We start from the raw sequence: 26,411 nt of genomic DNA on the forward strand, positions 1-26,411 counted from the left end.
GGAAAGATTCTACACGCTGCAGGCAACTAAGCCCGAGTGCTGCAACTACTGAAGTCCGAGCACCTAGAGCCCATGCTCCACAACAAGAGAAGCCAGCGCAATGAGAAGCCTGTGCATTGCAAAGAGGAGCCCCAGCTCACCACAACTAGAGAAATCCCAAGAGCAGCAATGAAGACCCATTGCAGCCAAAAATAAACTAATAAATAAAAATGCTTTTTAAAAAGACCACCATAGATGATACTGCTTTGAATGAGCTCACAATCTAAAATTATAAAATACTTGAGGAAACAATCCATCATGACCAGAGTCATTAAAGCAAATGGCAGGATTATATCCCCAAAACTTCAGAAAACAGGACACATTAAACTTATTTAACGTTATTATAGAAGAATTGGAAACACAAGACAAAAGCAAGATACCATGAAACAGACAGCCAGATTTGAAAATGAACCACAGTACTTGTAGAAATGAAAAACTTAGCAAATGAAAAATAAGAATTCAAAAAGTAAACTAATTATAGCTTAAAGGAAATTATCCAGACGTAACACAGAAAGATAGAGATGGAAATTATAAAGAATAAGAGATGTGGAGGACAGAATTAGAAGGCTCTGCTACTGCTGCTGCCACTAAGTCACTTTAGTCATGTCTGACACCGCAACCCTATGGGCTGCAGCCCACCAGACTCCTCTGTCTGCGGGATTCTCCAGGCAATACTGGAGTGGGTTGCCATACCCTCCTCCAGGGGATCTTTCCAACCCAAGGATTGAACCCCAGTCTCCTGTGTCTCCTGCACTGCAGCCGGAATCTTTATTGCTGAGCCACTGGGGAAGCCACTAGAAGGCTCAAAATAAGTTAAATATGAGATCAGGGAGAGGCACTATTTAAAGAGGCATATGTCAAAAAATGGACAACCTAAGAGAAATGGACGAATTCCCAGAAATATACAACCTCCTAAGAATGAATCAGGAAGAAATAGAAAATATGAACAGACCAATTACCAGTAATAAAATCAAATTGGCAATTTAAAAAACTCCCAATAAACAAAAGTCCAGGACCAGACGACTTCATAGGTGAAATTCTACCAAATATTTAAAGAAGAGTTAACACGCATCCTTCTCAAACTATTCCAAAAAATTACAGAAAGCAATGCTTCCAAATTCACTTTCAAGGCCAGCGTCACTCAAACACCAAAATCACACAAAGATATCACACAAAAAAAGAAAATTATAGGCCAGTATCACTTTATAGTTATAAAAATTCTCAACAAAATATTAGCAAACCACATTCAACAACACATTAAAAAGATCATACACCATGATCACATGGGATTTATTCCAGGGATGCAAGGATGGTTCAATATCCACAAATCAATCAATGTAAAACACAGTATTAACAAACTAAAGAATAAAAATCATCTAAATGAATGCAGAAACACTTTTAACAAAATTCAACATCTGTATATGATTTAAAAAAAAAAAACCATCAAAGTAAGTCCATAGGGAACATACCTCAACAAAATAAAGACCAGATATGACAAGCCCACAGCTGACAGCATCTCAGCAGTAAAAAGCTGAAAGCATTTCCTCTATGATCAAGAACAAGACAAGGATGCCCACTGTCACCACTTTTACTCAACATACTATTTGAAGTCCTAGCCACAGCAATCAGGCAAGAAAAAGAAACCAAATTGGGAAGGAAGAAGTAAAACTGTCACTGTTTGCAGATGACATGGTAGTATTGAAAATCCTAAAGGTGCCACCAAAAAACCATTAGAACCAATTAATAAATCCAGTAAAGTTGTAGAATACAAAATTAATATACAGAAATCTATTGTTTCTATATGCTAACAAAGAACTATCAGAAAGAGAAATTAAGAAAACAATTTAAAAAATTTTTTTATTTACAACTGCATCAAAAATAATAAAATACCTAGTAGTAAATCTAAAGAGGTAAAAAGTCTGTACTCAGAAAAGACAGTGGACGAGATGGTTAGATGGCATCACCAGCTTGACGGACATGAGTCTGAGTAAGCTCCAGGAGTTGGTGATGGACAGGGAAGCCAGGCCTGCTGCAGTCCATGGGTTTGCAAAGAGTTGGATACAACTGAGCAACTGAACTTAAGATACTGGTGAAAGAAATTAAAGATGACACTAACAAATGGGAAGATACACCATGCTAACGGATTGGAAGAATTAATACTATTAAAATGAGCATACTAGCCTAAGGCATTCTACAAATTTGATTCAATCTCTATCAAAATACCAAGGTAATTTTTCACAGAACTAAGACAAATACTGTAATTCTAAAATTTGTATGGAAGCACAAAAGACCTTGAATAGCCAAAACAATCCTGACAAAACTGTCCTCATGCACTGCTGAGGGGAATGTATATTGGTGCAGCCACTAAGGAAGATAGTATGGAAGTTCCTCAAAAAGTTAAAAATAGAACTATTATATGATTCAGCAATTCCACTCCTGGGTGTTTATCCAAAGAAAATGAAAACACTAATTGGAAAAGATATATACACCCTATGTTCATTGCAGCATTATTGACAACAGCCAAGATAGAGAAGCAACCTAAATGCACATGGATAGATGACTGGATAAAGAAGGTGTGGCATATAATCTAATGGAATATTACTCTGCCACAAAACAGAATGAAATCTCGCCATTTGTGACAACATGGATGGTGAGTACACGTGATAACATGTACTAGGTGAGTGAAATAAGTCAGACATAGAAAAATATTGTACAATTTCAATTACACTTGGAATCTAAAAATCAAATGAAAAAAACATAACAAAATAGGAAGACTCACAGATACAGAGAACAAACAGGTGGCTCTTGAGGGAGTAGGATGAGGGGATGAAAAAAATAGGTGAGGGAGACTGAGAGGTGCAAACTACCAGTAACAAAATAAGTGAGTCACGGATTATGAACTGTACAGTGTGGGGAAAAGAGTCTATAATATAGCATCTTTGTATGGTGACAGATGGAAAAACATTTTTTTTTAAATAAAGAGATAATGACTGGGAATCTTTATAAAACTGAAAGGTATGAAACCTCAGATTGAGGCATCACTATTAGCCCAAGTAGAATAAAATTAAATCCACACATGTAATGAAACTGCAAAACACAAATGACCAAAAAAGAGGATCTTAAAAAGAACCAGAGAAAAAGGCAGGGTACATACAATGAAATAATAGTTAAATTGTGAACACAGTTCTCAGGAGTTAACAACAAAAAGCCATAACTTCGGTAAAATGACATTTTCAAAGTGCTGGGGAAAAATAATTGGAAGCCTAGTACCCAGCTAAACTATCAATCAAGATTGATAAGGAAGTTAAAGACATTTTCCAACAGAGTATTTACCACTAACAGACTCTCACTAAGAAAACATCTGAAGGGGGAATTCTGTGGCAGTCCAGGGTTAGGACACCATACTTCCATTGCAGGGGGCACGGGTTTGATCCCTGGTGGGAAAACTAAGATCTGACATGCTGCATAATGTGATAAAAAAAAAATCAGAAGCATGTATTCATCTATTTGATGAAAACGAAGGAATAAAATGCAAGAAAGAATGATGGACAAAACAGTAAACATATATGGGTAAAATGAAATAACCACTGAAAGCACAAAACTATGTTATTTATTAGAATTGTTCTAACATTTGGGGGTGGTCTCATTCTTGGAAATGCTCATTTTGAGTCTATTTAATGTACACTATGCTGAAATAAATGGCCTCCAACATATCTACTGACCATAGGGTTTTATCAATTAGACAAAGCTGCCAAAACATTCCCTGATTAGCTCTGTTTAGCCATCTGCAGCAGGGTTCTCCCTCATCCTAACAGTTCTAGAACGTGAGTCTCAGTTCAAGGCATTCTTTCCACTCCCATATTCCACAAATTTAAAAAAAGAACATTCTAAATAGAAATGTCCCTTATATGAGCTTTTGGTTAAGATCTTCTAGTTTGGGGGAGTATAGGTTTTGTCTATGGATTAGGATTCAGGCTTTATAATTAGTCATTTGCTTGAACTTGAGCCAAGAAAAGAGTACTTTAGCAGCTTTCACAAAGAAGTACCCGCGCTTCTCCCTCTGAAGGAGAAAATACCACACAGGATCAGAAAGGGAGGGAACACATTCAACCCAGCCGGCTGAAGGCTGCCTTACCTGATTTGAACATTCCCTCTAGCTTCCCATATATTCACAGCAGTCACATCACTTATACTCAAAAATGTGTACTCTCCAAGATGCTTGCAAGAAACAGCCCACCTGATTTGACCCTCATAACCCCAGGAAAGTAGATTAGGCAGGTAAATTCATTTGTTTACATATGAAAAAAGTGAGACTCAAAAGAAATTGACTCGTCGAAGACGACCCGCACAGCCAACACAATCCCTCCCCTTCACTTAGACCCAACCCACAAAAACCCCCAGTATAGCCAACCATGCACGAGCTATGTAACCGGGGCCAAGGTGAACATAAATCTCAGGCGGCCCATCTGTAATAAACTATAATAAAGCTGTTAGGAATATTAAAAAGATGATCCATATAAAGGGTGTGGCACGGTGTCTGAAACGTAGTTGGCCCTCAGAAAATGTTTATTATTACTACTACCACTATTGTTAACAATAATAGGCGAAGACTCCCCACTACAGGAACCCTCGGCGACACTCCTTTCAGGAACCTGCATTACCAACACCCGCGTCGCCCCCCGACACAATTCCACGGACACGCCCCCAAACAGACCCTCCCCCTAAGCACGCCCGGCACCTCCCTCTCGGACAAGGCCCTTTCCTTACAAACGTTACCCTCGAAAGACTCTCCCCAGTCAGCCTCGCTTATGAAGGAGGGCTTCCTCCCGCACCCGCCTCTTCAGCACCTCTTTTAGACTCGGGCATCCCTGCAGGTGCCCCAGCCTCACGCTAGTAGCGGGCCCGCGCCGATTACCTGGCCGCGCGCTCCCGCTCCGACTCTCACTTCCCCAGGATCGCCTTCTTCTCGGGCCCGCGCCAGCGCTGTGAGCGCACAATTAGTTTAAACTATGGCCCCGCCCCTTCGCGTCGCCCTGCGATTGGCCCCTGTCGGCTGGCGTCGCACGCAAAAGCAGCCTGAAGGACCCGGGGAAAGGAAGTGTGAGGGCCACTGGAAAGGGGAAAAGGGTGCCACAACTTCCGGACCCTGGCCCGCGGCTTGAGTGCAAAGACAACTACAAATCCCAGCACCACCCGCGGCTTTGGAGCCCTTCCCTTGAGGAACTACAGTTCCCGGTAGGCATCGCGGCAGCGCCTACGGCTCTTAGAGGGGACGTGGTGACGTAAATAGTTACCATGGAGTTGCGCTGAGTAACCGTGAGATAGTGGACTCGGAGGCTGGAGGGGAAGCAACTGCGGGTGAGTTGGGCGGGAAAACAGGAAGCCTGCTCTAGGGTACAAGAACTCTTTGGAGAGGGGAGGGGCACACTGCAAGACTAAGAGCTTTCTTTCTTGGGAACCTGAGACCTACCCCCGCCCCACTTGCCTTTCACCCCTTTCACGGTGAACGAGACACAAGCCCTTGTGGGATAGATGGGCGAGGGGAGGGAAGGGAGTTCTGAGAAACAAACCCAGACAGATATGGGGATCTTAAGAACATCCCCGGTCACAAAGATGGGATCCCTCCCCCTAGTACTACTGTCTCAAATCCCTGACATATCCTGGGAGATTTGAAACGCCGTCAAACGTGTGGTTGGTTTTCCTCTGGTCGACTAAGTCTTCAAAACATGGGAGTAGGATTAGAGTAAATCACAGTCCGTAATTCTGGAGATGTAGGAAACTTTCTGGGGCTTGAATTGCCCCTTTCCTTCCAAGCAGGAAGACCCCAGGGTAGAGCTCTTTTGCAGAGAGTCAGCAGGATCTTCCCTCACATACTTATTAGGGGTTCTGTCCTTAAATTATATTTTCTCCCTACACCACTCTGTGGTCTGCTTCTCCAAGTTCTGCAGTTAAAGCTTCATTCCTTTTAACAGTATTCATGACAGGTTTGTTATATTTAGCGACTTACCTAGTGCTTTCACATCCAGTCTTTCTTTTGAGCTTAGTGAGGCCAAGGATATCACAGATTGGAAAACTGAAACCTACAGAGGAGCAGTGACTTGCTGGAGGCCACACACCAAATCAGTGACAATTAGGACTAGACCCCAGGTTGCCGTCTTACAGCCAAGTCTCTAGCTTGCCTACAGCCTCTCTAGCTTAAGGACTTATTCGAAGTAGTTTAACTGCCCTGGGGCAAAAGACCCTTTTATAGCCTACACTGGATTATTGACATTTCACCCTGAATGAGTTTCAAATCTTTCCTTGAAAGTTTAAATGGGGGAAGGGAACTAGAGAGACTGAAAGCAATGGAAATCAAACAGATTTAACTAAACAAGAAGTAAACAATCTTAACACAGCACCTGTGTCTGGTGCTGCCATGATTAGCTAGCTTTTGGTTGACTCCTAACTGACCCTGATTGATCACTTAGTATCTTAAAGCTCCCTCATGCTTTGTCCTAGGCTAACTTTCCACCTCACTCTAGATTCTCCTCTTGAATTGTCTTATCCACATCTTTGTTTACCACCTATATGCATCAATACACAAGTGTGTATCTCCAACCCTGCCCAACCTCATCCCCATGCTCCAGATCTATAGAACCAATTGCATCTTTAACAGCTCCTTCAGATATCTCAAAGACCCAAACTCAACATGTCTGCAGCTGAACTCATAATCTCTATGTACTCCAAGCCAGGATCTCTTCCAGTGTCTTACCTGTATCCACCATTACAGAAGTAAAAAAAAACAAAAAACAAGAGTTATCTTTAATACCTCTTCCATTCCCATCCATTATAAAATCCTGTCAACTTTACTTCTAAATATCTTTTTTTTTTTCTACTCCTAGCTCCCATCACATCCTTCCTGCCTTCCCTCCCAGCCATTTTGCATACTGCAACCAGACTAACCCTTCAAAATGTAAATCTGATATTGTTCACTTCCCCCACAACATTCCCAGTTAAAAATATACCTTGGGCTTCCTACTGCTCTAAGCATTAGGCAGCATCTCAGCTTGGCTCCTGGAGAAGGAAATGGCAACCCACTCCAGTTACTCTTGCCTAGAGAATTCCGTGGACAGAGAAGCCTGGTGGGCTGCCGTCCATGGGGTCACACAGAGTTGGACACAACTGAAGTGACTTAGCAGCAGCAACAACTTGGCTCCTGCCCACCTCTCCAACCTCCGGTCTAACCATACATTTCCTTCCCGTTCTCCCTCCGGTTATATGACCTTCTTTAATGTCTTCAAAATTTCCAAGAAACCACTCACCACAGAGCCTTTGCACATGCTGTTCTCTCTTCCTGAAACGTTCATCTTTTCCCTATGCCATAGTTATTTGCACTTATCCTTCAGATTTCTTGCAGTCACTTCTGGAATAGCTCCCCTGACTGAGCCCAGACCAGCTCAGAGCCCTCAATTATAGCAACTTTCTGTCCCTCTCTGTTATAGTATTATTCACTGTTACAATGTTTAACATATATAAGTACTTACTACTTGCCACCACTGGCTTCCCTGGTGGCTCAGTAGTCAAAGAATCTGCCTGCAATTCAGGAGATGCAGGTTTGATCCTTGGGTCAGGAAGATCCCCTGGAAAAGGAAATGGCAACCCACTCTAGTATTCTTCCCTGGGAAATCCCACGGACAGAAGTGCCTGGTGGGCTATAGTCCATAGAATCACAAAGGGTCAGACATGATTAAGCAACTAAATAACTCTTGCCACCACTGTAGGGATACAGCCATGAGAAAAACATGGCTTCTGCCCCAGTGGAGTTTATGTAAACACAGGTAGTAAGGAGATAATCTTTGTGTTATGAGTGCTACCAAGGGTAAATAAAGGGTGTGATGGGAGGCCAGAAGAGAAATTGCACACCCAGACTTGGATATGAAAAAAAAAAAGGGAAACCGGAGTTGAGTCATTAAAAATTAGCACAGCAGAAAGAAGAAACTGTACACCAGAGAAAGCTGGATGTACAGAAGCCCAGAGGCAGGCGCAGGAAACTTACTCAGAGTAGTTGCGTTTGGCTGGACTGCAAAATTGGAGGTGAGGGTAAGAAATGGTAGTTTGTTGGGGGAGGAGGGGCAAGAACCAGGTTGAATTTGGGGCCTCCCTTTGGTACCTGGAGATATATCTTCCCAGAATACATTAGGTTATGTGGCAGACTTTTCATGACATTCTTCAATTTTCCTTCCACCTGTAGCCCATAAATAGCTCTTACTGGGGCTAGGCTGTTGAATCTCCTATCAGATCTGTTCATCTGAATATTTCTCAAAGCTTCCTGGGCCATCATGTTGCTACTCTTACCTGAGAGGGAAGGGATAGGCTATCAACAAATCAAATTGCAATTGTCAGCAGTTTCCCCAAACTGAAAACAAATTTCCATCATCAGCTTAGGATTGATTAAATAAAGTTAAATTAAGTAGGTTACACACAAATTCTGTGGAACACTCTGCAGCTATTAAAAAGGATAAAAGAATCTACAACAATTTGAAAAGGAAAAAAAGTAGGTTTACAAAGGAATAGACAGAATGGGTTCATTTTAAAATATATAATTTTGTTATGTGTGTCTTATAGGAGGTTATATTCCCAAACTGTAAATCATGAGCGCTCTTGGAGAGTGAGATGGGGAGTCACACTTTTAGTTGCTACTCTGTGTACCTCTCTATTCTGTTTGACTTCATTCAGCTATCATGTTAACTTTCAAAATTGAAAAACAGTAAAGGATATTTCCAGTTGCAAGAAGAAAAACTTCAAAACAGAGTAGGTATGCCCCTAACCCTGTCATTCATCAAGTTAATTAGTGTAGACAAATGAGGAAGACACTAGGGTCTGACTAGCTCTTGGTCATGAGGCTGAATAGCAGCTTTGAAGACTCCAAAAACAGCCACTGGAGTGAATAAGGCAACCTTACAGCTTGACACTTCTCCTCACATATGTCACTTCAAGGCTCACTATGTGACACCTTGAAGATATCATTCATTTATTCTTTTATTCTTTCATTTTTCTATTTATCCATTTGTCCATCAAGCCTTTAGTGAATACTCAGGCTCAGTGCAGGGTAGGTGGGAAGGTGGGAAGAGAGAAAGAAGTCTGCTTTCTGTCCCTGTCCTCAAGCTTAAGAGTACAGAGAGAACAACCGGTTTTATTTATTGAACATCTGTTACAGGACATACAACAGCTTTCAAAACAGGGTTTGTGTCCATTTTACATTTGAGGAAACAGGCTGTGATGAAATTTTTTTCAAAGTACAGTGGGGGCATGTATCTGTTAGCTACTGCTACATAACAAACCATCCAAAAACATGGTGGCTCAAAACAATAAACATTTATTATTGCTCCCAGGTCTCTGAGTCAGCCATGTGTTTCATCTGGTCTTGGCTGGACTCATTCATGTGTTTGCAGTCGCATGTGGGTTCGGTGACTTTCCTGATCTTCACCTGGGGTAGGCTGGCTATAGGCTAGTCTAGGATGGCCTCACCTGGGATTGCTGGCTCTTTTTATCATGTATCTCACCTACACGTTTCTCATATCCCTCCAGCAGGCCAGCAGTGTTCTCTTGGCACTGACAAAGAGCATGAGGGCAGGTCCTCTCTTTAAGCTTGTTTGCTTCATGTCTACCAGCATCCTTTTGGCCAAGCAAGTCACATGGCCGAACCAAGCGTCAGATGGAACTATTAAAGTCAGAGGGCAAAAGAGATGGATGCAGGGGAGACCATGATAAGGTTCATCCAGGGAGTTAACACAGGACACAATGATCAATTTTATTTGGAAAGAAAGTCTTCAAAGAGGGTACACTAGAACTGAGTATTGAAACACAAGAGTATTCACTAAGTATGCAGCTGTTTCTTAGAACTGGATGCAGGCTGGTTTCTACAATCAATAGCAACCCAGCAGGCCTTCCTCTACTCATGACAGACAGGGTCCTATTATTTGTATCTTGGCTTCATTCCTTCTGGTCAGGCATAGAACAGCAGGCACTCAACTAATGTTCGAAGAATTGAATTAAATATCTTACTGTGAATGAGGTGTGGACTCAAACAGCTGAATCTTGAAGCCAATTGTTAGAAAGAGCAGTTTAGCATCAACACTCCCAAAACAGAAATCCTTGTATTTGGCAGTGTCTCATTCATTCCTCCCACAAACATTTCCCAAGTGTGTGTAAGCCAGGTCCTGTACTAGATGATGAATAAGACACAATACTAGTTCACAGCCTGAGCTGTTGCTTAAATGGAGAAGACTAATAACTCTTTCCAATGGGCTGTTTATCCAACTACTGGTGCTCCATTTTTTAATACTAACTCTTCCAGAAAAATGCACCAGGAGTTGGTGCTGCACAAATTCAGAAGCCCTTTGAAACTGCACTGAGGTTCTCTGATGGTCAAGGAGACTAATGATAAAAATCTGCCCTTAAATACTGTAAGCTAAAATCCATGTCCTGTAGGGCTGAACTCTGGGGTTCCAACAAAGGACTCACTTTGAGAAAATATCCAGTCTTACTCAGAGGCATCAAACTCGTTGTGGGTCCTCAAGTCTAGCTGAGAACACAAGCCACCTTCCTGTATTTCTACAAAAGAATAAAGTGTTTTTTGTCATGTCTGTAGATTTGATATCCAAAGATTCAGCTCTCCCAACTGACAACCCATGCCCATCAGGTCCGTCCCACACTTGACAGACAATTCAGCTGTCAAGTGACTCAAGCCAGCACTTTCCCAAAACTCAATTGAGAATGCTTTTTTCCCTAACCTGTAAGCATGCTGACAGATCTCACTTGTTTATATGTATTTTATTTTTTGACTGCACTGCACAGCTTGTGGGATCTTAGTTCCCCAACCAGAGATCAAACCTGCACCTTCAGCAGTGAAAGCATTAGACCACCAGGGAATTCCTGAGGCTGCTGCTTTTCGAGAGGAAGAAATTCACTTTCCATTCCTCTAAACCTGTTCAACTCTATCCTTGCACATGTTAAGTCACCAAAAAAGGAATTTACCTGGACTGTATTAAGCTTAAGCTGAATTACAAGCTACAAGGTCGGTGGTTTTTAAGAGAAATTCCATGTTAATAACATTTGTGAATTTCATTGTCTCTGTGTACAAATGATTTGTTTCTTTGAATCAAATGATGAGAACCACGTATGCTAAGTTTCCCCCTTTTGCTTTAGCTTCCAGGAATTTGGGGGATAAGTAGAGGCAGAATTTTCTAATTCCCTGGTACATCTCTCTCACTTCCTTTATTCTGGCTTCTAATCTTTCTCTTCCATGTTTTCATTTTCTGCATCCATACTGTCCAGTATGGTAGCCTGTATTCACATGCGGCTACTGAGCACTTGACAGGTAGCTTGCTCCAGCTGGGATGTGCTGTAAGTGTAAAGTATCTCAATTTTTAATATTGATTATATGCTGAATGACATTTTGGACATAGTGGGTTAAATAAAATATATTACTAAACCTAATTTCACCTGTTTCTTTTGACTTTTCTTTATACAGCTACTAGAAAAATTCAAATTATGTATGTGGGAAAACAAAAACTACACACATGGCCGGCATTTGTGACGCTCATTATATTTCTGTCAGGACAGCTGTTTTCTACAAATCATCCTTTTCCATGAGTGTGTTATTACCATTAAATACCTCAAATCATTTTGGAAAACAAGTAGTAAACGCAAAGGTGACAGTAGTGGATGGCGTGAGAAGGGGAGGTTGACTGGGACACATACTTGTCAGTCTATTTATCTTCTGTTTGTGCCACATACAAACCCCTCTGGGAAAGTGTCAGCTCTCCTCTTCCCAGGTGAGCGGTGGTCTCATGGCTCTGCCCAGTCTGGAAAAATTCTCAGCTTTATTTGAGCTAACAAACTGGAAAGGATCTGATAAGACAATTCACATCACATTGTAAATGACGGTAACACTCTTCACCCCTCTCAGGGGGGTATTTCCATTTTAACAGGGAACAATCCCTGAACCCAAAGGAATGAATCCCTAATGGTGGAGTTTCAGGCATCAGTGACAGGTGAGTGAGAGTGAGGCAGACTCTGGTTTTATGTGTATGTGTGTTTATATATGTACAACTACATTCAGGATGTAGCTGAAAGTAAGGTCTTTGGATGGAAAGATGACGGGGCCGACAGACAAGCAGAGAAGGTAGCAAATCCCCATCTGTGTTAGGCTGCAAAGGGCTGGCGGACACCAAATCCACCACAGGCCCTCAGGGGTTTGTTAAGCAACAGAATAGCCCAGTTGATGTCACCAGAGGATAGGTATCAAGACAGCCTCTGTGGTAACTTCTGTGGAGTAGCAGGAAGGGTCTGAGTAGGATTCAGGAGACTATGATGGCAGTCCACAGCTGACTCACTGGCTTAATTCTGGGCAAGTGCTTTCACCCTGGGGTCTCAGTTTCTTCGTCTGGAAAGTAGAAGTGGGTGTTTTAACTGTCAGTGAACTCTCAGGGATGTGAAGGTGCTCGGAGAAGTAGGAAGTGCCCTACAAATGCAAGGAATCAAGATTGGGATCTTCAAGTAGAAATGCAGCCACGCAAACCTAGGGTGGAGGGCTCTGGGGAAAACCCGAGGGCCGAACACCAGTCCTTCTCTGTCCTCCCAGGCTGAACCCGGATTCCCAGGGCCCATGCTTACACCTGACAAAGGATGGCCTGAGCTATGAACAAACGGAACTATATGAACACTTCGGTGCAAGAGCCCCCTCTTGACTACTCCTTCCGAAGCATCCACGTGACCCAAGGTCAGCCCCCAGAGCACAGCATGCCACTAACCATGGCAGCAGGCTGGGTGTGGTCCCTAAGGAGAAACCAGCCTTTTACTTAAAAGCCTAAAGAGATTCTTCCTATAAGCCTGTGGGATTTTTGTCGCCATTTTGGGGAGTAGTAGTGGGTAGGGAGGTGGGAGTGGAAGAATCTGGCCTTTTAAAAAATCAGCACATCTGAAAGGAACCAAGGGGACTTTTAGGGTAACTGATGCTCTTCAAAAGAATCCAGGCTACGGCAGGAAAGTCAGGTGGAAGAAAACTGGGGAGCTAGTCTATCAGCTGATAGTTTTATTCTCCATTTCTTATTTGGAGAGAAGAGACTAATGGAAGAAAAATACAGGCTGCTTCAGCATCCCAGTCAACAGGCAGAACCTACTCTCCTGTCTCAGAACACAAGCCTGTCCTGATCACCGGTAGAAACATGCACGGTCTTGTTACTAACAAACTGGCATGTTTCCAGTCTAAATAGTTATTGACAAATTTTATATTCACTCTGGTCATATCCAAGTTTATTCCATTATCACCCACACTTATTGCATGTTCCAGCACTGCCCACGCTCATTTTATCTTTCAGTGTGTTTCTAAGGGGGCAGTTAGTACCTCTCAGGAGGGGACAGAGGGAGGCTTCAGCAAGATCATATTCTCAAGGTAATAAGCTTCTTCCCAGGGAAGTTCTTCTGTCTTTGTTATCTGCTCTCATAAACACATCAGTACACCTGCCCTCACAGAACACAGGCTGGCCCATCCTAGACGCATTACCTGGCTTTGGTTGTCTCTCTCAGGTAATCAGCGGCCACCTTTAAGTTCAAGAAGCAGACGAATAGTTGTCAAGGATACAGGATACTACTTGGGTTTGGGTTCAGGGTACTTACAACTTGGGTTGACATCAGTCACAACAGTAACTCCTCCTTGTTCTCTCTCACATACCCGCTGGCTGTGATCTTCCCTACTTATGCACTCTGTCACTTCTGACTAATGGGAGTCCATGTTCCACAGGGTTTTAGCTAAAATAATGGCTATGCACAAGATAGCTGAGGTGACAGAGGAAGAAGGAAGTATGACTCCTACCTAGCCTGGGAATTCCTAGCTCTGAGTGAGGAGATGTAGTTTTGCCCTCAATGGTGTCCTCAGAATGAGGAGAGAAGTTACTATGACCAAGGATAACTGCACAGCACAAAACGTAATCTGTACAGATGCCCTTTCAGTACTTAAATATTGAGCAGCTAACTATGATTAAGCACTTCTACATATCTGTGTGTAGGTCTGTATACATATGCCAGGCATGGGGCTTCTTGCTAAGTGAGGGAGGGAGAAGCATAGAGGTACATCTAAGCCCCAAAAGGCCAGGCCCCTCGGGTTCTCCACAGCACTTGGTGTATTTACTTAGAATTGATTGGGGTTAGAGGACAGGGTAGTTTGGGGGATCTTTGTACACAATTTCCTGAATTAATATATGGAGCATAAAATCTGAAACGACAGTGACTTTGGAAGGCAACCAGTCTACCACCTCCAATGCACAGTCCTCTAACCACTCCGACAGTTTAGGGAGTCCCACACCACACAGCTCCCAACCCTTCCATTACAGGGTGAGGAATGACATACAGAAGTTCTTCACATCAGACTAACTCCTGCCCTCTGGGGACATATGGGGAAAGTTGCACGGCAACCCTTCCGGAAATATGAAGACAGATTATGTTTTCCTCAGATCATCCTGGAGCTAGACAATCCCCAGTTCTTTGAATGTTGGCATTTTGGTCCAGCTTCCAGCCCTGTCTTGGCCTACTCTGAACAGGGCAGCTTTGACTGATCCTCAGGCAATGCAGTGCTGTGATGGGAGTCTGAGTCTCAGTAACCCATAGCAACCTGGACTCCCTCCTCCACCTGTGATAACAGCAACCCCAGGCAGCCTCAAGTTTTAGGCAATGCCATCCCCGGGGCTCCCCCTCAGCTAGGGATCAGCCCATGCTTGGTGGTATTCCCAAGCCACAGCCTCATCAAACTGGAGACTAGTCCATATGCAGGTTTATTTCGATCTTAACTTTTACTCCTCTTTCATCTCAGGGTTCAAAGTCAGGAGATGTGAGGCAGGGGGTCAGGATTAGTTTATTCATGAGCTAGGGTACTCTCCTCCAGGACAGGACCCTTCTGCCACCTCCCCCCAACCTCAGGCCCACCTGTGGGTTCTGCTCACTCCAGGACTAAGAGAGAGAGCCATCTGGTGGATGCTGCCTGACCTGCAGCTGAGTTCAAGTTGGGCAGGGGTGGAAGAGGTGTGTCCAGTCAGAGCTGAGGGGAGGTTGAAGACAAGCTGACCAGTTCAGAAAATACTAAATATTTCCTTTCTGGGAGGCAGCTTTAGACAAGTAACTAAAGGCATAATAGGGACAACAGGAAACATCTAATCACCTCAGCTGAGCTGATGAGTGGTTCTGGCTCTGCCACTGACAAGTCTGTGAGCTTGGGCAGAGCCCATTCTCTCCCAGGACCTTATCTGTTGGAAAAAAAAAAAAAGAAGGGAAAGGGTCCATATAGATAGGTTCTAAGATCCCATTCTCTCCCAGGACCTTATCTGTTGGAAAAAAAAAAAAAGAAGGGAAAGGGTCCATATAGATAGGTTCTAAGATCACTCTTAAAAAAAAAAAAAAAAAATTGCTCTATTTCCAACTCTCCTCCTCAAACTTTCTGAGGGTGCTGTTTATACATACCACCTGTTTATATTGCCTTACCTTTCATTTGCTCCTGAACTCACTCCAATCTAGCTTGCCCCCAGGCCCTTGTCATTTCATTGAAACAACCCTCAACAGTGTCACCAATGACTTCTGAATTGCCAAAATTACTTTTCAGTTTATTTCCCTGCAACTCCTACAGACTATGGATTCCCTGAGCATCTTTAAAACTATCCTGTCCTGGTTCTCCCTGCCCTGCCCTGGTGATTCACTGACTTCTCTCCCACCTTCCCAACCATGCTTCTCCTTTTCATCCCACATTGGCCCGTAGGACTGACATTTCCCCAAATACCAAGAAACTGAGCGACACCCTTGAATATTACTCTACCCTTACTTCTAGTCAACCGTCAAGTCATGCTGTGTGTCCCCTTCATCCTTGCTTGGATGACTGAAAGAGCCATAATGGAAGCTTCAGAGTGATCTCTCATTTCTGAAAGATGTGAATCATCTTTTGCTTTCAACCCCCCAGTGGCTTCCTACCTCCCACAGGATAAAGTCTAAGACACTCAACCTGGTCTTCAAGGCTCCTTGCCCCCCTGCACAGCACATACGTGTGTGCCCCTGCTATCCCATACCTCTGTGCCTTTGCTAGTGCTCTTCTCACCTTTTCCACTCTTCTTTGCCTGATTAATGTCTCCTCACCCACTGAGATATCCAGCTCAGGCTCGGCCTTCCCTAGGAAACTTCCCTGAGCTCTCAGACTGGGTTAGGAGCCCCTCTCCTGTGCTTCCACAATTTAAAGAGCATTTATCATACTAAATTGACTGTTTGCTTTCATTCTGCTCACGTGACCTCCTCCAAGACACAAACATCTGCTTCACCCCTGCTCTATTACCATACAGAGCCTCTTGCTCCTTTTGTTCACCATTGTATGTCCAGTATGACGCACATAGTTACTATTAACAGAAGAAGGGGGAGGACATCTAGAGTGTGAAATTCTAGAAGTGAAATTCTATAGGGTCTGCTGGCGGATAATTCTGGATTTTGTGCTTTAGCATCTTGGCTCAGGTCCATCTCTTGTTCTTGGTTTCCTCATCTATGAAATGTGCCTCCCTCCAATTCCCACAGGGGTGGTATACAGAGAACCCAATGACAGTCGACATGACATGAGCATGTGACCCAAACCAAGAGCTTGGGATGGGAAGTCTTTGGCCCTTAATCCAAGCTCCCTCTAACGGCTGGGGCCTGTGGGACAGTGCATGCAATTGCACAAGACACAACATGAGGTTATGGCCCTACCAGCTCCTCTAGCTACAAGTCCTCCCAGCTCTGTCCCTTCCCACCCCCCAGAGCCAGAAAAGCAAAGATAACACACCCAAAGCTCACTCTGTGCCCACAGATCTGTTAAGCGAGGAGCCCCGGACAGGGCTACGACCAGTAAGGCACGCGAGGTCGGGGAAGTCAATGACCCAGTCCCTGCGGTTAAACAACAATGTCCTCACTGACCTGAGAGACTTCAACCATGCGGTTTCACAGCTCCTGGAGCATCCAGAGAACCTGGCCTGGATCGACCTGTCCTTCAATGACCTGACTTCCATTGATCCTGTGAGTCCAGTCAGGGCGGGCCCGAAGCCACCTTGTCCAGCCCCCAGCCTCTCCACCTCCCATGTCAAGGAAGTAGCAACGCAACATGGTGCTGTGCAAAGCGCATGGCTGTGGGCTCACACAGTTATAGGTTCAAATTTTAGATTTGCCTCTTACTGACTTTGTGACCTGAGGTAAGCTCCTAACCTTTGAAAACCTCAACGTCCCTGTCTGAAAAATGGGGATAAATAGGCCAGCATTATAAACATTTTGTGAGGATTAAATGAAAACGTATGAAAAGCAACCAGCACACAGCAAGCCTTCACATAGGAGGCTAAAGTAAAATTGTAGCTTACTGGGCACCCACTGTGCTCTGTGCCGAGTTCTTCAATAGAGGTAGTCACTAAAAGAACAGCAGATACTGTCCATGAACTCTGTTAAGGAACAAACAAAACTGGCCTCTTTTCATCTAAGTTCTATGGTAGGAAAGACAGGAGCTATCATATGACTTGGAAACTGGTTCCCCAGGTGCAGGGATCTCAATTTAACAGTTCTTTTAAAAGCTCTGATGTACCTAGCAAGGTGCTGTCCCCTGTTGTGACAGAATCTTACAACACTAAAGCTGGAATGGCCTTCAGTGAAGGGACAGCTAAGGCTCCGGGAGAGCACACAGGCGCCTGCCAAGTCAGTGGCAGCGGTGGGACCCAGGTCCGTACCACCTGCCCCTAGGATCACAGTGCTGTCAGTGTGGTGCCCCTGAACCCCTTCAAAGGTAAATGAAATGCTAAAGTCAATCTCAATCCAGCATGGCTGTGAGGTGACAAGTTGTTCCCCAAACTCTTCCTTTTTGGCCACCAGTCAGTCCTGAGCACAGATACAGGGCTTTGTCCAGTCTAGCTTCCAGTCTCCTTTCCCAACAGGTCCTGACAACTTTCTTCAACCTGAGTGTCCTCTATCTCCATGGCAACAGCATCCAGCGCCTTGGAGAAGTGAACAAGCTGGCTGTCCTCCCTCGGCTCCGGAGCCTGACCCTGCACGGGAACCCCATTGAAGAGGAGAAGGGGTATAGGTAAGTCCCCCGCGCTGGATGTGGGCTCCAGCTGGGCTCCCATGAGGGAAAGGAGGAGAGCTAGGGTTAGAAACCCAACACCATCCTTCTGCTCTGCCTGGGCCGGGGAAGGGAGTAGAAGGCTTTAGGCATTTCTTGCAGCCAATCAGGATAAATCCAGTCTCCTCCAAACTCTACTCAAGTCCGTCCATTCCTTGCAGTCAGGGGAGACAAGAGTGACTGGTGGAGGGGGAAAGGGGTCCTACAAGGGGGGCCGGCCCCCAGCCCGAGTCTTCCCCACAGGCAATATGTGCTGTGCACCCTGCCCCATATCACCACGTTCGACTTCAGTGGGGTCACCAAAGCAGACCGCACAACGGCTGAAGTGTGGAAACGCATGAACATCAAACCGAAGAAGGTCCGGATCAAGCACAACGCACTCTGAGGTTCCCAGGACCCCAGCAGTCCTAAAGGCCTGAGGGTGGTCAGTTTGGTTTGACAATAAATGATTTGAACTGTTCGGCAGATCACCTTGTCCCACGCAGAGATGCCCCCCAAATCAGGTAACCAGCATCATGTTCTGGTCTTACATCACTGAAAGGAGGAGGAAATGGAAAGAAAGGCCTGCTGGCCTCAGCTGATGGCATAGCCCTGGGAAATGTATCTAACCCATCTGGGACCTTTGGTACTCTTTAGTTCAGATATCCTGAGGTCAGAGTTGCTTCGCAGAGCACCAAGGTTCTGTGGAGATGCCCCAGAGGCCATCCACAGCAGGAAGATGGGCTGTGACCTCTGGACGCCCCACTTCAATCAGATCAGAGTAGTTCCTCGCTCATGTTTTGCGTGTTATGATTCTGCTTAAGATTTCTCTTGATAAAAACAATCTTCTGCTTAAGATTTCTCTTGATAAAAACAATCTTCTGCTTGAAACTGTGTGTCTGCTGACTCCGTATCAGGTGCTCTTGGTCTGCCTGCAGACCTCCACCCCCTCACCAGGCTTCCTGGGAATTCCACTGAGCCTGAGGCAATGCCCACAAGGATGATGGCTGCCTCAGAGTCCAGCCTGTTCAGCTTTCATAGTGTTCCCATCGATGGAGAAGGGACAAGCACAGTCTTACCCAATCTGAGGTTAGCATGGGTCGAGTCTCAGCTAAGACCTGGGAATCTCCTGGATTCCATTTAGTGCCCCTAGAAGACACCCCCTCCCCCTCATCCATCACGCTGCTCACAGACTGGAGTAGCCACAAGTAAATAGGAGGGTGGTGGGCAGGACAGAGGGGCGGAAACGAACACACAGATGGATACACGTCCTTTATCGAGGATGACAAACCAAAACAAAACCAAAAAACCCCAAACATGTAAAAACCCAGGGTGCTAGAAATACAAACTCAATTCATTCAAACTCAAGCTCATCCAGACCCTGGTCACAAGCCCTCGTGAGGTGCACGTGAGCACCAAGTCAAGGACAGGGGACAGGAGTGAGGCCAAGGAAGGGTGGGCAGGGGGCCCTAACAGGCCCCCTAGTGACCACCCCCACACTGGCACCTCCACCTTCCCAGTGACAGGGAAGAGCTACCGGGCCTTGTTCCTGTGACCCCCACCCCACCCCTGGCCAGAGCTTCAAAGGCCAGTCCCAAATGGTTCTACCCTCCCTTGCTGCATCCTCACTTGCTCAGGCTTCTCGCCTCACTCTTCTCCTCCTCCTCCACTTTCTTCTGTGATTAGTAGCAGGTTAGGATACTGTATAAGCCGCAGTGTGGCTGGGGGCCAGGGGAGGCAGGGTGGAGACGGAGCGAAGAGAGGAGAAGAAGAGCTGTCCAGGGACCCCCTCTCTTCACGGGATCCCGAACTGTACAACCAGCTCCTCTTTTGCGTCCACACGGATCTGAGAAAGTGCACTGTAGGCATAAGCAGCTATCCTGGAGACCTGGGACAGGGGGACGGGGAGAGAGAAACAGAGGAGTGAGAAGGGAGATCCGGAGTGGGAGAGGGGGACTGGATGGTCAGGGAGGAGGGAATGACGGGGGAGAGGCAGCCAAGAAGAAAGGCACGGATTGGAAAGACAGGTGCAAAGAACAAAGGGTAGAAAAAGAACTAAGGTTGAAGAGCGGGCATAGGGAGGAGAGAAAAAGAGTGAAGTGGGAGACAGTTGGGCCCACAGGCCACCAGGGTCCCTCCCTTTACTCCTCCACCCCCTCAGAGGCGGAGAGGGTGGGGCAAGGGGTGGCTCACCTGCTGCAAGTCGGAGAGGGGGACGGGCTCGCTGGCCAGCACTTGGTGGGGCTGGCTGGTGAGAGACGGCAGCGGCGGCAGCTTCTTCCAATGGGTCAGGCTGCTGCTCAGCACAGCCAAACGGGTGCTGGCGGAAGGGAGGGCAGGGTGGGGACAGGCAGTCAGGCCACAGTAGTTGGCCCAACCCGCCCAGGCAGGCTTCATTCCTCAGACCAGAGAAGCAGGTGACAGGGCCCTGGCTCACCGCAAAGCCTCTCCAGGCCCACCTCCTTTGCTTTCCACACCCTTGGAGGTCACAGGGCAAGTTGGGTCAACACGAACATTGACTGAAGCACCCGAGTGATTTGTGGCCACCCTCCTGGGCCGCACCCAAACCAGGAGCCTGGACTGGGGCCCGAGCTCCAAAGCTGGAGCAGAGGGAGGAGGAGGGAGGGGCCCAAGCAGCCCACGGGCTCTAGGCTGGCCAGGAGCTCACCTGTACTGCCGGGCCCGGTCCATGTACTCGTGCTGCTCCATGCCCTGGGAGTCTGCAGCAGACACGTCGATGATGTTGCTTCGGGGAGAAGGAGAGAGAGGAGGTGAAAGGTGCTTCCAAGAGGGCCAAGCAAGCCTCCCTGCCAGATGATATCTCCAGGGCGATCTGATAATCGTGTCCTTGCTTGCCCACAGGAGCACGACTGGGTTCAGGAGTACCTCTCCCCACTGACCTTGGCCCGTCCCCTGCATCCTGGGTCTGGCCCCCAATCCCAGTCTTTAACATGCATGGAGGAGGGCTGTCCCAGGCCCGGTCCTGTGATGCCCACCTGGCTGTCTTGGCGAGGATGGAGGAGAGCAGCGCCTGCTCATCGGTGCGAGCAGAGGGCAGGCTGTGATAGTTGGGCTCGGCTCCATTGAGAGCTTTGGTGGGTGGGCTGCTAGGGTCCAGCAGCAGCTTCCGCTCCTCTCGGTCCTAGGAGAGACCACAGGGGAGACATCAGCCCCGCGGCCCTTAATCCAACCCACCTTATTGGGCTCTCCTCTTAGCCCAGCTCTGACCTTTAAGCACCAAAAATATTTTATTAGGAACATCCCAAGTGCCCAGCTGTACGGAAGTGTCCGCTCCAGGACCGAGATCCTGCTTGCCTTTGGGAGCTAGGCTGGTGGTGGTCTAGGATGAGCTAAAGTGGAACCAAGCAGTCCTAGAGGCCCTGAAAAGATGGGCAGAGGCACAAAGCAGGTATTTAGTCACAGCCTTGCAGCTTCAGGAAACAGTCCAGCACCTGGTAGAGAAAGTATATTGGAGGCTGGAAGCCAGAGAAGGTGGAAAATACCAAACAGTGGAGTCTAGAGGGGACACTGATACAAGTCAGGAGCCCGAGTATGGCCCACCTGATCCCCCAGACCAGATCCTCCCTGGTCAGACTGTCTGCTCCCACGATGGAGGCCCTGTGGGGCCAGACAAGGCCTTGGGCCCCAAGGGAAAGCAGGCCCAACCTCTCAATGGCCATTCCTCATATTACCTCAGGAGTCTCAGCTGCAGGCTCTAGTCCCACCATCCAACGGTTCCTTCTTGAGGGCAGGGCCCTTCTACTCTCAGGAGTTCACTCTCCTTTCCCCTTTGCGTGGGATTCCCAGGACCTAACTCAGTGCTCCCAGTGTACCTTTACTTGAACACGGAGCTGCTCCCTCCCTCACCAAGCCCCCACAGCTCTGTGAATGGGCCTTCCTTAGTGTCAGAGTCCTGTTTCTGCTGGCCCATGCCAATTACCACAACCCCTGAACTGACCTGAGACCAAACCAAGTCTCCCTGGTCCTATATAATGCTACATATTATTTCTCCTCATCTTGTTTTAGTCCCTTGATCTAATCTACTGTGATCTTTTTGAATACAACCCTGCCTTGAGCCCATCAGCTGTAAATCCCTGCTGGCTTTGTGTGAGCTGCAAAATGGATAAGCCATCATGCTGGGTATCCAAAGTATAAAGAACAAGGGCACCCAGGACGATGCCAGGGACAAGGGGCCATCCTGACTAAAGCTGACTCACCAGCCTTCAGTGCCAGACCACCAGACTCCTTAGTGCTCCATTCCAGGCCCATCTTAGTTCCTATTACAATCTTTCACACTTGCAGGCTCCCAGTTCCCCTGCCAACAGCTCGTCAACTCTCCTTACAGAGCACACTTCCTCCTGCCCCACCCTAGGCAAGGTCAGTCCTTTGACATTACTCTTCTTTCTCAAGCCTAGGCTGCCCATGTCCTTAGTTCCCAACAGCGTGAGACAGAAGCTCTAGGCTCCTGGCTCATCCAGCTCCCAAATCCTTTAGACGCCCCCTGACCCACCTAAAACGCAGGCTAAGTATTAAAGAACTTGAAAGACAAAATCTGTGCCAAAGATTAAACTATCTCTAAGGAAAGTTGGCTCCATAATAAAGCCTGAGTTGCTTTCTATATGTCCATCTTTTCCCCAGCCCCACTTCAGACAGATGCCCCTGCAGGACAAGGCCACTTCTCCCCTATCCAGGGTTCTTCAAGAACAAGGCTATTTTGGGTTTCAGTGGTAAAGAATCCACCTGTCAATGCAAGAGAGACAGGTTCGATTCCTGATATGGGACGATCCCACTTGCCACAGAGAATTAAGCCTGTGCGTCACAACTACTGAGCCCGGTGCTCTAGAGCCCAGGAGGGCTCTGTGCAACTACTGAGCCCGAGTGCTGTAACTACTGAAGCTGGCATGCCCTAGGGCCAGTGCTCTCCAACGAGAAGCCACCACAATGAGAAGTCCACACACTGCAACTTAGGTGCTGCTCGCCACAACTAGAGAAAAGCCCTCACAGCAGTGAAGACCCAACACAGCCAAAGAAAAGAAAAAGAACAAGATTGTTTTCCTGAGACCTAAACTCATGGAAGAGGCCATGCTACCACCATTAGAGTAGACAACATTGCCCCCACCCCCAAAAGGGTGAATGGAACATGGGGGAGGGTTTTTCACACCAATATTTGTCCTCAAGTCAACGTCAACCTGGGAGTAGTGTTTCACCATCTTCTCTTCACAGACATGTATGTAGTCTGCCTATGACTAGCCACCTGGTCTGTGGGCACAGCTAGAAGACACTGCTTAGCCCAGTGGATAAAGACATTCCTTGGCATCAAAACACCTTGCTTGTAGCACTTCTGAGTTTTGTGTGTGCATGTGTGTGTCTGCTCAATTGTTCAGTCGTGTTCAACTCTTGAGACCCCATGGACTGTAGCCCACCAGGCTCCTCTGTCCATGGAATTTTCCAGGCAAGAATACTGGAGTGCGTTGCCATTTCCTACTCCAGGGGATCTTCCCCACCCAGGGATTGAACCTGCATTTCTCTCATCTCCTGCAATGGCAGCTGGATTCTTTACCACTGTGCCATCTGGGAAGCCCTCTGTTTTATAAGCTTGGCTAAATCACTTAGCCTCTCTGAACTTTTTCTTCACCTTTAAATAGATATAACTAAAACCTATATGACAGACGTTGGACAAGAATCAAGCAAAAGTAACTGTAAAAGATCTCTGAAAACTGTAACATAATGTACATTTCTTTTTATTATTATAACAAAGAGTTCAATATGAGAATGGGAGAGAGGCCTGCCCAAGACCTAAGAGAGTGGACAGTGAATGGTTATGGCTTATAGACTAGGTAAGCAGACCTTCTCCACCTGAGGTCTCAAATCACCCAGGACAGGGATTTTCCTGGCAGTCCAGTGTTAAGACTTTGCCTTCCAGGGGGAGGAGGTTCAATCCCTGGTCAGGGAGCTAAAATCTCACATGCCTTTTGGCCAAAAATCCAAAACATAAAACAGAAGCAATACAGTAACAAGTTCAATAAAGAATTTTTAAATGGTCCACAGTTAAAAAAAAAAAAAAAGACTTCAAAAAACATCACCCAGGACTGATCAAACACCATCTCTGGGCACTAGGACCAGAAGTGAAAGCCCATCAAGGGGAAGGTGGGAGGTTCAGGACAGTAGAAATTCCAATTAGAAGCTGGTATCCATTCATTTGAACCAGTCCTAATGAGATGGATGAAACTGGAGCCCCTTATACAGAGTGAAGTAAGCCAGAAAGATAAAGAACATTACAGCATACTAACACATATATATGGAATTTAGAAAGATGGTAACGATAACCCTATATGCAAAACAGAAAAAGAGACAGAAATACAGAACAGACTTTTGAACTCTGTGGGAGAATGTGAGGGTGGGATATTTCAAAAGAACAGCATGTATACTATCTATGGTGAAACAGATCACCAGCCCAGGTGGGATGCATGAGACAAGTACTCAGGCCTGGTGCACTGGGAAGACCCAGAGGAATCGGGTGGACAGGGAGGTGGGAGGGGGGATCGGGATGGGGAATACGTGTAAATCTATGGCTGATTCATATCAATGTATGACAAAACCCACTGAAATGTTGTGAAGTAATTAGCCTCCAACTAATAAAAAAAAAAAAAGAAGCTGGTATCCTTTCTCACAAAAAGTTAACCCTTGACTCATTCTGTGCAAGAATCCACTATTATGCTTTATGGGACAATTTCCCATTAGGCCATAGCTTTCCCAGTAGGCACGGGTATTGTCTCCGATTTCTAGCCGGAGGAGATGAAGTGTGAAGTACTGCCTGGATGGCATGCCTAACATAAGGCATAGAAATACGAACATATGTTCACTAGGTGTTTGGAGACTTAGTAAGATCCAGGGGCCACCCGTGCCTCCCATATAAATGACTTTTCCCCAAGCTTAAGTCTTTGACCCAAAATAGATTCATGTGAGTCACTGGGGAAGACCTACTTCCCCTATACCAGTGACATAATCCATTTCTGTGACCATCTACTTCTCTAGACTGTGAACTACTTGTTGAAATCTTTCTACAGTTTTCCTGTCAATATGTTTTGAAAAGTAAAATCCAGGCTCAGTGGCAACCAAGACGGCAAGTGAGACTTGGGACTTCTTCTTGAAAAGGTCTCGCCGTCCTCAAAAAAGGTCAGGCAGGCAGGGCAGGGATTAAAGTGTAGCAAGAAGTGAGAATACACCAAGGGGAAGAGGCAGAATTTAAAACTGTACAGGCCGCCCCAGCCTAACCCTTTCTGCCAAGGAATCAGATCTACAGCGGAACACCCAGAACACCCCTCTAGTTACAGGAGCCCTCAGGCCCCAGGCAGGGACTGCACTGAGGCAGGCCAAAGTGAGCTCCCATCCCACTTCTCTTTGCCCGCAATCTAGCCAAAGCTAAACGCATTTTGTTGCCTTCCAAATTCCCACCGTCTCAATGCCCTCACTGTGTCTATTAAATCCTTCACTGATCAGCTTAAATGACACCAACTTCCAGAGGCCTTCCCTGACTCCAAACCAGCAGTGACCTTCCTTCTTCAACCCCAAGGATTCAGAGTATACACAGATTCCTGATTCATATCGGGACAATCTAACTCAAGAGCCTCAGCTTACCCACCTCTACAATGGACTCACAAAGCCCACTAATACAAGCAAAGAGAAGGCACAGCAGCTGGGAAGGGAGTGCTTCCCAAAGACCGAGGCTGAGGACCCTTTAAGTTGTAAACGTCTGAAAGTAGGGGAAGGGGGCGGGAGCGAGCGGGACAGGCGGCTGCCTGCACATCTTAACGTGGGGGGTGTGCAGAAAGAACTGGGGCTTTAAAAGGAATAGGAGCCCGGCCCGGCGTCTCCTCTGTAATCTGTCCCCTCCGGGCCTCCGTACTCAGTAAGCCCTGCAGTCCAGGTGACCCGTTTCTGCAGGCTTTTCTCTGGGCCCCATGCCCCGGAATCTCAGCCCTCATTCCCGCGCCCCGCCCGCGGCGGCCGCACCTGGTCCGAGTCCTCGTTCTCGCTGCTGTAGCAGCACCCCATGGCGGGGGTCGGGCCGGGCGCTCAGGCCGCGCAGAGGAGGGACGGCGTCCGTCACGAGCCCTTCCGGTCACATGACCGGCGCCAGCATCCAGCAAGTAACCACCGCCCCCGTGCCTACCCCTTCCCGGAGCGGCTTCGCCGCCGCGGCTGCCGCCGGAACCCAAGCTTCCGGCCCCGCCCCTACCACGTGATC

The 26,411-nt window shown here is 46.5% G+C and overlaps 3 protein-coding genes across 6 annotated transcripts in view; 1 reads left to right on the forward strand and 2 right to left on the reverse strand.

Annotated features, from left to right (window-relative positions):
• The window catches only part of NUMA1 (nuclear mitotic apparatus protein 1), a 71,602-nt gene extending 66,525 nt beyond the window's left edge, over window positions 1-5,077 (reverse strand). Inside the window, exon 1 of the mRNA XM_043481228.1 lies at window positions 4,955-5,077. The gene's annotated coding sequence lies outside the window, so the exon portion shown is untranslated. The remainder of the gene's footprint in view (window positions 1-4,954) is intronic.
• An 82-nt stretch (window positions 5,078-5,159) lies between these two features.
• Window positions 5,160-19,017, forward strand: LRRC51 (leucine rich repeat containing 51). Of its 4 annotated transcripts, none has more exons than XM_043481249.1 (6): window positions 5,160-5,274; window positions 11,990-12,074; window positions 12,665-12,802; window positions 16,874-17,097; window positions 17,997-18,145; window positions 18,428-19,017. In XM_043481249.1, the coding sequence occupies exons 3-6, from the start codon at window positions 12,721-12,723 to the stop codon at window positions 18,567-18,569; spliced, it is 597 nt and encodes a 198-aa protein (XP_043337184.1). In that variant the 5' UTR covers window positions 5,160-5,274; window positions 11,990-12,074; window positions 12,665-12,720; the 3' UTR covers window positions 18,570-19,017. The 4 variants fall into 4 exon arrangements, with proteins under 4 accessions (XP_043337184.1, XP_043337183.1, XP_043337187.1 ...); XM_043481248.1 differs by having other exon boundaries at window positions 5,272-5,397; XM_043481252.1 differs by having other exon boundaries at window positions 5,272-5,397; window positions 16,892-17,097.
• A 403-nt stretch (window positions 19,018-19,420) lies between these two features.
• LAMTOR1 (late endosomal/lysosomal adaptor, MAPK and MTOR activator 1) lies at window positions 19,421-26,368 on the reverse strand. Its single transcript, XM_043481263.1, has 5 exons — window positions 26,177-26,368; window positions 21,160-21,305; window positions 20,832-20,909; window positions 20,357-20,483; window positions 19,421-20,051 (listed from the first exon to the last, which is right to left on the reverse strand). Exons 1-5 carry the CDS (start codon window positions 26,216-26,218, stop codon window positions 19,959-19,961), a joined length of 486 nt encoding a protein of 161 aa, XP_043337198.1. The 5' UTR covers window positions 26,219-26,368; the 3' UTR covers window positions 19,421-19,958.
• Between the last annotated feature and the right edge of the window lie 43 nt (window positions 26,369-26,411).

The sequence above is a fragment of the Cervus canadensis genome, chromosome 11, assembly GCF_019320065.1.
Source record: "Cervus canadensis isolate Bull #8, Minnesota chromosome 11, ASM1932006v1, whole genome shotgun sequence".
Lineage (NCBI taxonomy): Eukaryota > Metazoa > Chordata > Mammalia > Artiodactyla > Cervidae > Cervus > Cervus canadensis.

Coding starts and splice junctions, on each gene's coding strand:
- LAMTOR1 (XM_043481263.1), bottom strand. CDS start 26,218: ATGGGGTGCTGCTACAGCAGCGAGAACGAGGACTCGGACCAG. Junction 20,484..20,831: donor GACCGGGCCCGGCAGTACAG/GTGAGCTCCTGG, acceptor CCCTTCCGCCAG/CACCCGTTTGGCTGTGCTGA. Junction 20,052..20,356: donor CCCTCTCCGACTTGCAGCAG/GTGAGCCACCCC, acceptor CCCCTGTCCCAG/GTCTCCAGGATAGCTGCTTA.
- LRRC51 (XM_043481249.1), top strand. CDS start 12,721: ATGAACAAACGGAACTATATGAACACTTCGGTGCAAGAGCCCCCTCTT. Junction 17,098..17,996: donor ACCTGACTTCCATTGATCCT/GTGAGTCCAGTC, acceptor CTTTCCCAACAG/GTCCTGACAACTTTCTTCAA. Junction 18,146..18,427: donor GAAGAGGAGAAGGGGTATAG/GTAAGTCCCCCG, acceptor TCTTCCCCACAG/GCAATATGTGCTGTGCACCC.